Here is a 14,410-nt window from a genome sequence, read left to right on the forward strand (position 1 = left end):
AACTACTCACAAGCAACCAATCCTCGTCGAACTTTGGATTGTTCTTTGACAATTGTTTAATTATTTTAGTCAAAACCGATTCTAGTCCCTTTTCCCTCTAAATGCGCTAGACATTTGGAAAATTTTAGAATGGTCAAACATTAAAGCATTTGCAATCAATCCTATACCCGAAGCGTATGGGACATGATGCACAATGTTTTATTTGCTATGTTCTCAAAATTCGAATTGTGAAGAGGAATGCCGTAATCATAATCGAAATTTTAAGAACACAGTATGTACCTTTGACTAAATTTATTAACATTCCACAACCTAATCCTTTAGATTTGAAATGAAGCATAATATTCTCTCCCTTAATTATAGCAAAACAACCTTTCAACTCTTACAACTTTGCAAAGTATGACTCTTGTTTTCTATAATTAATATTGCCAACTATGCAATACGTGCCTTAATAATCATACAATCATAACATTTATTCTCCCACTATCATGATGATTATTATAAAACATAACACTTATGCTCCCACTAGCTTCGAGATGTATTCATAAACATCTTAACTTCCAGAAAGACAATACCTATTGAATTTCTTAAGTCCATGTTTTTAATACTTAGTGCTTTGATAATCTTTTATCAAGACTTCTTATACACTTTTGCCTTAGATAGTTCATATGTGTGTCTTAACAATTAAGACTAATTGCCAAACCTCACAATTCAAATTATGGAAAGGGATGCCGTAACCATGATCGAATTCGAGAATGCAATTTTACAATCACTATCTTTTAAAATCTTTCTTAGTGAAAGCATTTTCTCACAATCATTTTCATGAAGGAGGAAATCTTATGACACTTAGATTTAAACGGTGTATGTGTTTCTATCCATGTGAATTTGTTAAAACCAAAGTTTTACGATAAATTCAAACTCATATGGATCGAACTTTCTTAATCTTGATTTCTTGCCTTATGGTAGCACAGCTGCCCACCACGTCTTCCAAGTAGTTAAACAGCTCACCTTTTCCTATCAATGTACTTTCCATTGATCAAGGTCCTTGCCTTTTATGCATTCAAATGAGAACTCATAGGACTCACATGCATAATTAACTCGATTGGATTGGCACAGAAACAAAATAATGTCAACACGCTAGGTTGTAAACCTCAACTCGTGTGCTAGTGATAATCGATAAGGTTTATTTGATTTGTTCTTGAAACCTTTCAAGACCATTAAGACTCCCACTGACTCCTTGACATATAAGATTCTTTTGTCAATAAACATTTCTTGACAAACAAATATTCAAGAGTTAGTGTAGTTTTTATCAAAACACTTCACAATTGGTCCTAGTTGGTCTTTTGTCTTATCCAAGACATCACAACTTTCCACATTTGATGAATGTTATAAACCTTTAATACTTTTCACTCAATGTCACAATCTAGACTTTAAGACTTGTTTTGGAACGAAGTATGATTGTCTTCTTGATTTGACCATTTCATCAATCTTTGATTCCTCTTCTTGGACATACAATTGTACCAAGACTCACTTAAAGGATCAATTGAGATATGGTTCTTAATCATTAAGACCTATCATAAAGCATAAAAGCTACTTTCCCTTCTTCTTAGAATGGAGAAACTCTTATCTTTCTGCCTATTTGATTCTTCTTATTCGTTTTGCTATTGATCTAAACCCTTTAATCAATTCAAAATTACACTTAATCTTGTAAGTATAATCATATTTACTAAACCTTTAGTAAATCATGACGAATATCTTTGTTACTCTTATGGTGAACTCGATCAACACACAACTTTGTGTACTCGATCTCCTAGTCCTTCACTTGACACTTTGTCAATGAATTAGTCTAATTTCCAAATATGAAATTTCTCAGTCATCATGCAACCAAGTTGCGTGATTCCAAGTTTCTGTCCAATTGAAACTTGGGCGATGAGAAACTCTCCCTATTTGGTAAATTCTTGACATTTCGATAAATAACATAACTAAGAATCACATCCATTCTTTGTAGAAATATTCAAACATCAATTTTCATAACGATTTCATTGCAAGGAAATAAACAAATAAATAAGTCAAACAAAATTTGTTTTATTTATAAAAAGCAGCGGAAAAACATTTGTCCTTACAATGCAAAATCTATTGAAAACTATGTAAAAGAAAATTTCTAACAACTCTATCATAACTATCTAAGCTCAAAATCCAATCTTCAAGTCCATGCGATCGAGATCCATCTCTTGTGATTAGATTCATCTTGCTCTCTTATCAAGCTTCCTTTCTTTTCACCGATCCTTCAAAACATTCAAATGCAATCTTATTACATCATGTATTAAGAATTAATGAATAGGAACTCAATGGAGTTAGATAGTGGATTCTTACCTAAAGCGTAGTCATACTTTTGACTCTCCCATCTCTTAGATCTCTTAGGTAAATAGGGTAACTTCGTCTCCAATGCCCCTTCTCTTGGCAATAAAAGCAAATTGACTCTTTTGGAACAACACATGGAACTACTTCAGACATCGCCTTTTTCTTATGATCAAACTTTTCGATCATTGCATGTCTTTCATTGCCATTGTCTATATCCATAGAGGTCTTGAAGGTAGATTCACCAATCAACTTTGCTTTTCTATTGCGCCAAACCATTGCTGATTTAGCAGCAATAAGCATATAGGTGAGATCTATAAGGGTCACGTCGTAGCTCATCATATAGTACTCTCTTACGAACTCACTATACGAGTTAGGAAGTGATTGAAGAATCCAATCAACAGCCATCGCTTCACCGACAATAGATCCCATCATTCTTAATCTATCAATGTGTGACTTCATCCCTAAGACGTGTGCACACACCGACTTGCCCTCTTTATGTTTACTTGCCAAAAGGGCTTGAGTGATATTGAACTTTTCAATTTTACAATCTTATGGGTTAGGGAGAATAATTGGAGGAGGAGGAGGAAGTGAAGCATGATTTCTTGTTCCTCGATCGAATCGTGGAATATCATCTTCATGTGGAATGCTTGTTCCACGGGATATGAGAAGACCATAGTTGTCAAACTTTGACATCGGGAGAAAAACGAATTCAAGTTAGTTGATTGATTGAGTCCTTGGTAAATCACCCAAATGAAATTCCAAGGCTAGGACCCAACACAATATCCTACAACTCGGGAGAGGGATGCCGTAACCCAAATTGCAGAACATTTGAAGGTAAGTGAATGACGATTCACTAGTTTCCACCATGAAAAACGAAAAAGAAATTTAAGTTTTAAATCTATGAAAACTCCTAGATCCTTTGACATTCATTGAACATTTCAATGGCATGTTTAAATCTCGATATGCCCCTCTTGTTTGTGACTGGGATGCCGAGGATCACAAAGCGGGTGTGAATAACCATGCAAACTACATGGTGCCCTCACATGTTACAATCACCTATTCGATGTGCCGGTAAACCACACACGCTCCACCGAACTATGACAAACATTGAGTCACCCTTTGCTACCTTTGCTTAGAACCATTTAGTGTGCCGATAAACCACACACGCTCCACTAACGTCTTCGCAAGGGCACAAAGTGTAATTTCATGGAATTGCATCAATTCACTTTTACCTAAGTAACTAAGATTGGGAATTTGAAAAACATTTAGTTACTTTGTATTTCATTATACTTATAATGGAAGGTTTCGTCCTATCCTACCCGTTCGGCTAACGACCTTCCACTAGTCAAGAGTGCGGTGGGTAAGAGTGGATACCCATTCAATCGCCATTTTATAGGCAATTTCCTTAAACACCCCATAGACCAGCTTCGTGAATGAGGCCTACTAACGGTAAGACTGACTTTTACTCATACATATATATAATGTTATACTTTTAATGTTATATATAGTATAGGGTGTATTTTATACTTTTAAAATACTATGTGGTTAACTTTAACAATTACACTTTTAATTCAATTAAAAGGTTAACCTAAACCTTTATGGATTTATTAAATCTCTTTTAATTATACTCCTTAATTAATTAATAAAACCATAAGGGTGTGATTTGAACTTTTCAAAAACATTACTAGGGTTTTAGAATTCAACATTTCTAATTAAACCTTTAATCAACTTTTAAATTCCAAAACTTGAGGGCAAGTTTTGAAACCTTTTTCAAAACATTAGGGTTTTAACTATTTAAATTTTAAAACTCCAAAACTTTTGGGTTCAAATTTAAACTATAAAACCTAAAGGGGAAAATATGAAACCTTTCATAACAACAAGGATCAAATAACAAATAATTTTAAATTAACATTTAATCACATAATTATCCATATTTGATTTATTTAATGATTTCTTGCAAAACAATTTATCAATTTACTCAAAATAATTAATCAATTATCTTATAAGGAAACAATTATCTTGTTAATTGATAATTATCTTTAATTAGATCAAGAATATAGTTATATATATCATAAAATCGGATTTATATTGATCTAACATGATAAGGTAACTATCCATATGCAAAAACAGCAAGAAATCCCGAGATAAGCATTATCTGACGAGTTGACTCGTCGAGTCAGGCATGGACTCGTCGAGTCTGCATGGACTCGGCGAGTTCAGCCATGGACTCGGCAAGTCCAGCCTCCACAATCCAAAAAATCGAATTTTTCAGTTATACAATGCATCAATACAATTGAAACCAAGCTAGGCTCTGATACCACTGATGGGTTTTGGTCATAAGACATCCTATGTGCTCATACAAACCCTAATGCTTGGATCTAGGTTTCTCTATTGTACATGTTTTGAATCCAAGACCATAAACCCTAATTCTAACATATGGTAATCGACATTAACATATAATTAGGTTTAGAACATACCTTGATTGTTATGTAGCAATAACAATCCTAATTCCTCCTTGTATTGACTTTGGAATGCTTAGAGTCACAAGTGTCACTCCTCTAATGGCTTACAAACACCATAAGCAAATGGAGAAGGTATAAAGAGAGAGGTGAGAGGTTAGAATTCGTATCTAGGACCTCTTGGGAAGGGATACACGAATTCATGACCCTAGGGGTGTTTATATAGGTGTAGAGATAGGGTTTCAGTCATTATCCTTATCTAGTTGATTATCCATTAAGCAACCAATAAGATAATCCTTGAATCCTTATCATACTCGAATTCTAAGGCTTTCCAACCTTAAATTCGTCCACCATATAAATAAGATAATCCTTACCTTATTTTGTAACTATCACATAATTACAAATCAGCCCCTCTAGTTTAATTAATTACATTTGATCACAAAACTAATTCTTAATTAATTATTGACCAATATTAATTAAACAAACATGATTTCTCCTTTAATATATTATTCTTATAACATATTAATAAATCATATTATCCTCTCTCTCTTTATTCATTTCTCCAATCAAATTGCTTTGGTGAAGGCAACCCAAAAGGACCATGCACCATCGGGTCAAGTACATACCAAAATAGTTATGGACTTAGACACTAATCCAACAGTTATTGTGTGTGTGTATATATATATATATATATATATATATGTGTGTGTGTGTGTGTGTGTTATTTAGTTATGTATTGGTATTTTGGGGGAACTCACTAAGCATTGGCTTATAGTTTTGGGTTATGTTTCAAGTACTTCAGATGACCGCGGGAAGGCGGAGGCGTGACCGTACACACACACACACACACACACACACACACACACATATATATATATATATATATATATATATATATATATATATATATATAGGTTGTCACTTTGTTATGTCTAATGAAATTGCGGTTTTTTTCTTATTATATATTATCCGGAAAAAAAAATTGGTGCTACCCTGAACTTTGACCATAGCTTCGCCTTTGGACACAATTCATGTATTCTTCTACCGTTCCTCATATGAGTCGAGGGGTCATCCCCTCTATGGTTTGGAGAATGGGATCATCCTCAGATCCTCTTATAACTTCTTGTTGGATTGCCACAATTTGTCCATTTTGTTGATATATACCCATGTAGTGCTACTGATTGTCTTACTATTGGGTCATGATACAAGAGTCCATACAAACCTTGTGTCTTTTGAACTCATGTCCATGCCATTTGTATTTTGAACTCATGTCTATACCTTATGTCTTTTGAACTCGTTGAGTTCAGTATGCCTTTAATCCAATGAGTATCATTGAGAGCCTCTATGATTTTATTTGGTTCCATCATCAATACAAAATTTTACATACAAGCAAAAATACTTGATATATGATTTCTAGTTTGAACCACATAGCTCCAAATTCCCAATTACATGAGTAATATGATGATCGGTAAAAGTCTTTGATTGAAGAGGCTTGATGAACGGAAGGAGAACCATTCATAGATTCATCATCATCATGTTGATCAACTTGGAAGGTCTAAAAAAAACCATGATCATATTTGTTAGCTTGAGGTGATGGTCATCTAAACTCATAGTTGAATAAATTTGTTGATCTACGAAGTACAACCCAAAGAATGTTACTCAATATCATACATGAGGCATCATATACGGAAAATGTTTGAACTTAATTGTTACTTGTATGATTACATATTTTTATATGGAGTATATATGACTCACGCACATGTTTTACTTTCACTACGTTACCCATAAAGTTAATTTAAACATGGCATGCGATCCAGCACCTTACAAAATCCGAAATAACATTAGAAAATGAGTTCATCAAAATTATCGTGTTCCTTTTTACACAACAATCATACAAAAACCAACATGTCTCGGATTGATTTTTCTACAAAAACATAGTATCATCATCTAGTAAACAAGTTGAGGATCCAAGTCTGCAATGTCAACCGATCCTGAATCAATCGGTTTCATTAGGTATGCAGCCAACAACTCTGAAACTAGGGCAGCAATATGTGGGATTCTCTTCAAGTTCTTCACCAATGGAATGTCATCTGTTTCCCCAATTGCAATTATCTTTGAATTGATGTCAGCCATTCTGTCCAATTTCCTCTTGAACTCAGGATTCTCTACATCCAATACAGCTGGGAATATCCTAGCTGTCGTTCGGTTCGTCTGCAGTAACACAATAAGCACCACTTAATGAACTTACTTGGGACATGACTTAATCCAATAAGCTATACATAAGTGACTTTTTACTTGATGTACTAAACAAATTAATCAAAAGTACATTTTGCTATTTCTTGCATTTGAGTCTCAAGAGTCAAGATGACAAACCTCAATGATGACATGCATGTCAAACTCCTTGGTGTTCAGCCCAATGCCTTCATAGAAAGAGGTTCTTTGGGTATCATTAAGATACATGGTAACATACACCTACACACATTGTTAAATTAATAAAAAAAATTCAATAACAAAATCCTTTCTAAATAAATAAACAAATAGAAGAGGAGGGGTATATATATACCGATAAGCAGAAGAATCGAGACCATAGCTTAGCCTTCCAGTCGTTGAGGAACTGTGGCTGCGCCTTCATGAGTGCAGAGAAGAAGTCGCCATGTCTGTTCTCATCTTGGCACCAGTTCTCAAAGTATTTGAAAATCGGGTACACTTGGTACTCAGGGTTTGTCTTTAGATGCCTGTATATTGTTATGTATCTCCAGTACCCGATCTTTTCTGACAGATATGTCGCGTAGAATATGAATTTTGGCTTGAAAAATGTGTACTTTCTTGCTTTTGTCAAGAACCCTAAGTCCAATGCCAAGTTGAAATCGGATAATCCCTTGTTCAGAAATCTGCACAAATCGTTGTTAAAATGCTGTTTCTTTGTTTTAGGTAATCAAACGAGCATACATATTACATATTACATACCCGGCATGGCGTGCTTCATCCCTGGACATGAGGGAAAAGATCTCGGCGACCACTGGGTTCGTTTTCTGCAAAATGTATCGAAATATGGAAGAAAATCAGAAATAGATGAAGAATTCGAACGATTTTGAAGCTGAAAAATCAAAATGAGTACCTTGAGTCGTCGGCCAAGCTCCTTGTAGAGAAGAAATCCAGAGAACTCAGCAGTACAAGACCTCTCCAAGAACTCAACGAAGATCTGCCTCATAGGACCCTGAATTTCATCAGCAGCTTCTTTGAATTCCTTATTCCTAACGAAATGTGTCTGGTTGTAATCCGTTTTGAATTCCTGCAACAACGCTTCGAATTCTGCTTCGTTCAAGTTCTTGTTCATCTCGGTGTTGAATAGCTGCTCCATCTCATCGAAATCAGTCGTGTAGAAGCGTGGCGCCAGCAGGGTTTCCTTGATTCCCTTCTTGTTTTTTCCACCACCGGCTCCTTTTGTGGTGGTGGGGGTGGTGGTGGTGGCTGCTGACATACGAACAATGGTGGAGATTCTCTGTGGCAGGATTGTTCTTGCGGAGGTGATGGTGGTGCTGCCGCAGTATCCGATTTTGGAGATGGGTTTGAGCAATGCCATCTCTGCTGCCATTGTTGGTTGTGGATTTCGTTATTGGTGTCTGGATGGATACTTGAATTTGTATATAAATTTGGGGGAGAGTGATTGCAATCTATAATCTGTAATCTCATCCAATGAAATCCAGGATCATGAATGGAAAATTGACACGTCGGTTGGAGCCGATTTTATTAGGCTTTATTTGGTTCAAATATTTCTGTTATTATATTTTGCGGCTGACAAATACTTATAACTTTGTATATATGGCAACATCAATAATTTCAAACCATACATATTTTAACCAACAATTTCATTATTTATATTTTGGCCAAGGGATAACAATATATTTTGTTATTGTTATCTATATTGTTCATAATGTTCACATATTAATATTTTTAATTGATAATAACAAACTGATTTGAGATATTTTTTATAATTTCGTTTTACATATAGTTATTGTTGATGAGAAATATACATATACTTATATATATATATATATATATATATATATATATATATATATATATATATATATATATATATATATATATATATATATATATATTACTTGTATAAAATCCATTTTTATTTCTTATAATTTCCCTTGACAGTTTTATAGTACTAATTTTATTTTGTTTCTTAATAAGTTATGCTTGGTACAGATTTTTCATTGATATTGTGTATGTTTGGAATAAGTTAGAAATGGATAATATGTCATTTGAAAATCGATTTTAACTATATGAACATATGTTTTCAATGAATATTATTTGTTTTATAAATCATTTGATATAACATAATATCATTATCAATTAAAAATATAAAATACAAAATAAGATATAATAATAAATCAACAAAATCATAGTTTGTATACAATTTTTTCAACCAAAACATGCAGGTACTTGAGGGTTACAAAGAGTCAAAGACGAGACAAAATGGTTTAGACTCATTACAGAGAATATAACAAATAAATTTCAGGATCCTTTTTATACATAACTCAAACCAATAACAAATATAACTTTAGAGTCCCTATCTTTACATAATAAATTTAGGTCATACCAGAAAAGTCAACAAATGATTATAGCAATTTTAGGATGAATCTGACCTAAATTTAGTGACAGGTGATACAATAACAATTCACAATTAACAATTATCAAAGCAGATAAAATAAAATAACACTCCCCGGCCCTAAGCAGATTAACTGCACATTCACAACAAAAGGTACCATGTGATATAATATAATATATACCTACTATCTTCTCAAGTCTCAACATGTTTCCGATTCCGGTTTTCTAACTGGATGTGTTGATTTCCTTTCCGTTTTCATGTAAATGTCTCTTCAACCTTCTTAGCCAAATCTCATAATCCATCGGATACGGCGTTCCACAAAGACTATCAACATAATCAGCAAACGCTTTCAAAACAGCCGATATTTCCCCAAGGTTTTGCTGAATCAATCTTTTCGACCAGAATGTGTCTCTCCATTCCAACGCCCCTTCAACGGAATCCAATTCCGGTAAATCCCCACCAGACGAAAAATAAAGCAAATAAACAAGACTTTCCGCATCAGACGCCGAACATAACTTCCCCTCTTGAAGCGCATACGTAGACGAAAAATGAAGATTCAAAGCCGGCCTATCTCTCTCCTCCAAAATCGCATGCCCCCACCCCACAAGCACAAAATACTGATTCTGCCCACCACCGGAATTCACACAGATTATGTTTTCCGGTCTGATATCGCCATGCCGGATTCCGGCCGTGGCGGCGGTAGACAAAGCTGATAAGCAATCGTGACAACATTTTATCGCCTCGTCCGCCCCGAACTCCCCCGACCGGACCATTTCCGCTACTGTTTTCCCGACCGGAGTCGTCACCAGAATCGGAGTCCCGCACCACGGATTGTCGCAATTCCCGCCGGAATTGGAATTCTGTTTCCGGCATGCTCCGGGATGAACGATTTTCCCGGACATTGTCAGTTGAGGTAAATACTTGCTGGATAAACCATTTTGATTCATAACCGAAAAAACTTTTGTTTGTCTCTGAACTTGATACCATAGCTTCATATCTTCCCATGCGGGCTCCACCTGAGACGGATGTGACCCCACGTATAAAAACAAAGCCTTCCCTGGATCATCAACCGAATTAACAAAATAATACGACATTTCCCCGTCACTCAAAACTTCATTAATCCTATAACTTTTTTGCCAATTTGAATCCTCCACCATCAAAACCGACCCCACTTCTAATGTAACCGATCTTTGAGGCTCGATATTTCCGGATTCTTCCGGAACTTCAACGATCTCCGGGGACACGCTTCTTTGTTGGAGTTTGAACAAACCGTTGTTGTTTCCGTTTATTCCGATTTCGCCCATCCTTCTCTCGTTTCTTCTCGTTTGTAGACGCGAACTGTGATCAGCTGCTAAATCTTCAATCGAGTTTTTGGGTGGGCCCGCGTACTGCACCATTGATTGAAATGTTGCGAAAAGTACCTGTAAAGCACCGATGTCCCCCCAATTCGCGTTCCCGAGCTTATTCCAGATTCTATCGAAAGGAGAAACAGAAACCTGTGAATGATTCTTAATCCATTCAGAAGCACATTCATACACGTTGTTCACATCAAATTCCATTTTTGTCAAATCCCCTTCCAGTTTGACCACACCCCCATATTGACAATCAGCGAGTATAACAAATACCGAATTTAACCCTTTCGATCGGCGGAGACTTCTCGAGAGTAAAACACGTACGCCATAGAACAAGGCTTCACCAAGAATCGATAGGGACGGATACGTAATTTCACTATCGTTTTCAAGGGTCCCGATCCCAGGTCTCAAAAGTGCTAACTCGAGAATATCGTGCCACTTTCCATGTGGGTGTCGAGGGTTGTTGAGCATTACTGAAGTGGCACAGAGACCCGAGAGTTTTCCATTGGCGATTGCTTTTTCTGCTTGATAGAATTTTAAATTTGAGTTGTAAAGAGAGGCCACGTTTAATGGGATGGGTTCGTGTGGGTCCCAGAAGGCCTCCCATAAGCCTTTTATGCTAGCGTGTAGGAAATCTTCAATGGCAAGGAAGGCGATGGGGTCCATGGTGGCGGGTGGTGATGATGTGTAACCACCGCCACTTGGCATGCGGATTAGCTGTTGGAAAGAAACGCCTTCTAATGCATAATCGAATTTTTGGAGATCAATTAATTCAAAAGGAACATCAAAGTCGAATGAGTTTTCAGATAAAGCTTGGAACCAGTCTTCGAGGTTGGAGGTCAAAGTTTGACTGTCGATGAATCTATGGAGGAATTCATCGCGGATTCTACCGCCTGAAGAAATACTTGACTTTTTTGTCCCTGATACTACAGATTCCTGATCTGGTGAACCACCTGTATAAAGATGGTTAGATTTGCTGAGAAAAAATCAATGGTCAACATGCATTGGAGCATAATCTTGATTTAGGAGATGATACTTTTTTGCTAGAGTAGAACTGTTATCAGTTAGTAATGGATCTGGTTTTCTATTCTATGCCTATGGAAAATGGGATATTTTGACAACTCATAGCTGTCTTAGGAACCAATACAGAAATTAAATGTGAGTTTGACTGTTGTAACGCATCTATAAAAGTCTGGTTCTTTTAGCATCACAGACATAATCAAATTCAAATGCAATTTGAGTATCTTACACAAAATAAAAGTTGGTTTGTTTTCTCTTTATCTGATTCATTGGTCCTAAATTCCCATACAATCTCCTCTTTTATCTGGCAATTGCAGCATCTATTTCATGTTACAGCAACAAGCAAATCAAGAGACTGGCCCCTTTACATTACAGAGTAGGATTCAACTCTTTCTAGGCTACTTCAACATATTCCCCCTTTCAGAAAAAGGAATTACAAAGCTAGTGAAACAGCAGTTTGTCTTGCAATCTTTAGGTAAAACAAATAGCAGTTTTCTTATGATTATTGGACAAAATAATGGATATCAAAACTGCAACTTTTTCTAGGGGTAACTTGACCTGTGCCACAACTAAGTCGTCAGCAATAACTTGAGGTGAAATCAGGTCAAGATCAAGATTTTGGTCTTGTGTAGTCGTGTAGATGATTAAGAACCAATTTGCGTTATATTGAACATAAGTGGGGAACTTTAGGGTAAACCTAGTTTATGGCACTTAACCTATGTGAATTCTTATTTCTTCTAATTTAGAAAAATAATGGTAATTTCTCTCCATGATCATTACAAAGAGAAAACAAACAAATAAAAATTCGATTGAAGATCTACTCAATGTATATTCAAAAAGATAGATTCTTCCAGAAATTGAAGAAAGAATACATCACATGAGACAACATTTTATTTATCTCGCATCCCCCTATATATACTGTTAACCCTTCGACACCAAAGAAACACTCAATTTCAGTTAAACGACAATAAACTATAAGCTTATGCGAACATAACATCGTCAATCAATTAAACCACCTGCGAATTCTAAGCCATCACGCCATATGTAAACAAACTAGGTCAGGTAAAATCACTCTAATGTAAATCAATTCAAGGGGGAACAGGCAATTCCGAATGAAACATAAGCAGAAGAATAATTCTAGGGACCCTAGATATGATAGGAAGTGAATCGTGAAGTCGATTGGGTGTAGATGTGTAGCAGAAGACCAAAGAAAGTGGATAATAATTTACCAGGAAAATTGTTTACCTTCCATGACGAAGAAATCGAAAAATCGGTTGAACAGCTGCCAGATCCTGTGTGAAGAAAATGCATCACTTGAAGAAATGTCTAATAAGTAGTCAAGAATCGGTCCACTATCTAGCACGCGAAGACGCACTGCTCCGCTCTAGCGACTAGCGTCTTTGTATATGAGGTAAGAAATCGGGATATAACCAAAATCACCCTTTATTTAAACGGTCCTCTACTTTGATAATATGAAATTGTAGAATTTAAAGGGTGTTTAGGTAAGCTCATGAAAAATCATAAGTATTTTTCAACTTATAGTTTATAAGAGGACAAGTTAAGTAAGTTAAGGGTGTTTAACTTATAAGTCGATAAGCTTAATAATAAGTTATTAAGCTAGTTAAGGGTGTTTAACTTATAAGTCGATAAGCTTAATAAGTTATTAAGCTGATAAGTTAGGGGTGTTTACCTTTTTGATTTTGACTTATTACCAATATGATATTGGTATAAACTATTTGTATTCAAACATCATAACCAAAGGGTGTTTGGGATTACTTTTTGAACTTAAAAAAAAAAATTTGGAAAAAATTCTTTTTGAGTTTAACTTTTGAGGAGATAAAAATCAAAAAGTTGTTTTTAAAAACTGTTTGAGTTGTATTTCTTGACTTTTGAATGTAATTTATCTTTAAGAAGTTAAAAATCACATTTTCTTGACTTTTGAAAATCTATATTTTTCTTCTATACAAAAGTTATTTTGAAAAAAAACTTTTGTATCTCACAAACACCTTTTTAACTTTAAAAAAAAAATAAAAGTTAAAAATCATTTGAAAAGTAATCTCAAAATAAGCTTAGTCAAACACCCCTAATGAGAGTTGTCAAAGTAATTTTTTTTTAAAAGTTGTTCAAAATTTTCAAAAATATAAACAAAATATGTTCAAATCATAACATAATTTATACCAAAACACAATCAACAAAGATTTATCAAAAAAAATTGTTAGGCAATTTAACAAGTCCAAAAAAACAAAAATAAGTTGCAATCACTTTCATACCAACGAATAACCAATTTATTATGAAGAAGGTGATTTCATTGTTACATTCTTAACCCATTTCATAATGTCGGACGATCATATAAAATTCTATCGTGGTAAATCATTTCCACCTAAGATGTCCGATTATATTTTCGAAGCTATAAAATTCATTATGGAAAACCAAAATAGGGATTCATAACGACCTTATGTAATTAATGCACGTAAAGACACACTTATACTTGAGGTTCAAAAACATGAAATGGGTTACTGATATTAAAATAAAAAAGTTGAGGATTAATGGTTTGTTAATGATGATATGTCTTTTCCTAAACTTTTGGAAGAGCAAAA

At 34.9% G+C, this 14,410-nt stretch overlaps 2 protein-coding genes across 2 annotated transcripts; both read right to left on the reverse strand.

Moving 5' to 3' along the window:
• Positions 1–6,638: 6,638 nt before the first annotated feature.
• CRD1 (dicarboxylate diiron protein, putative (Crd1)) lies at positions 6,639–8,458 on the reverse strand. Its single transcript, XM_079018544.1, has 5 exons — positions 7,936–8,458; positions 7,785–7,849; positions 7,381–7,708; positions 7,191–7,289; positions 6,639–7,028 (listed from the first exon to the last, which is right to left on the reverse strand). Exons 1-5 carry the CDS (start codon positions 8,410–8,412, stop codon positions 6,765–6,767), a joined length of 1,233 nt encoding a protein of 410 aa, XP_078874670.1. The 5' UTR covers positions 8,413–8,458; the 3' UTR covers positions 6,639–6,764.
• An 876-nt stretch (positions 8,459–9,334) lies between these two features.
• On the reverse strand, positions 9,335–13,222 carry LOC145072725 (Protein kinase superfamily protein). The gene is made up of 2 exons (XM_079019188.1): positions 13,059–13,222; positions 9,335–11,746 (listed from the first exon to the last, which is right to left on the reverse strand). The coding sequence occupies exons 1-2, from the start codon at positions 13,063–13,065 to the stop codon at positions 9,666–9,668; spliced, it is 2,088 nt and encodes a 695-aa protein (XP_078875314.1). The 5' UTR covers positions 13,066–13,222; the 3' UTR covers positions 9,335–9,665.
• Between the last annotated feature and the right edge of the window lie 1,188 nt (positions 13,223–14,410).

This window comes from Lactuca serriola, chromosome 9, assembly GCF_051521515.1.
Source record: "Lactuca serriola cultivar US96UC23 chromosome 9, Lser_US96UC23_V15, whole genome shotgun sequence".
Classification (NCBI taxonomy): Eukaryota; Viridiplantae; Streptophyta; class Magnoliopsida; order Asterales; family Asteraceae; genus Lactuca; species Lactuca serriola.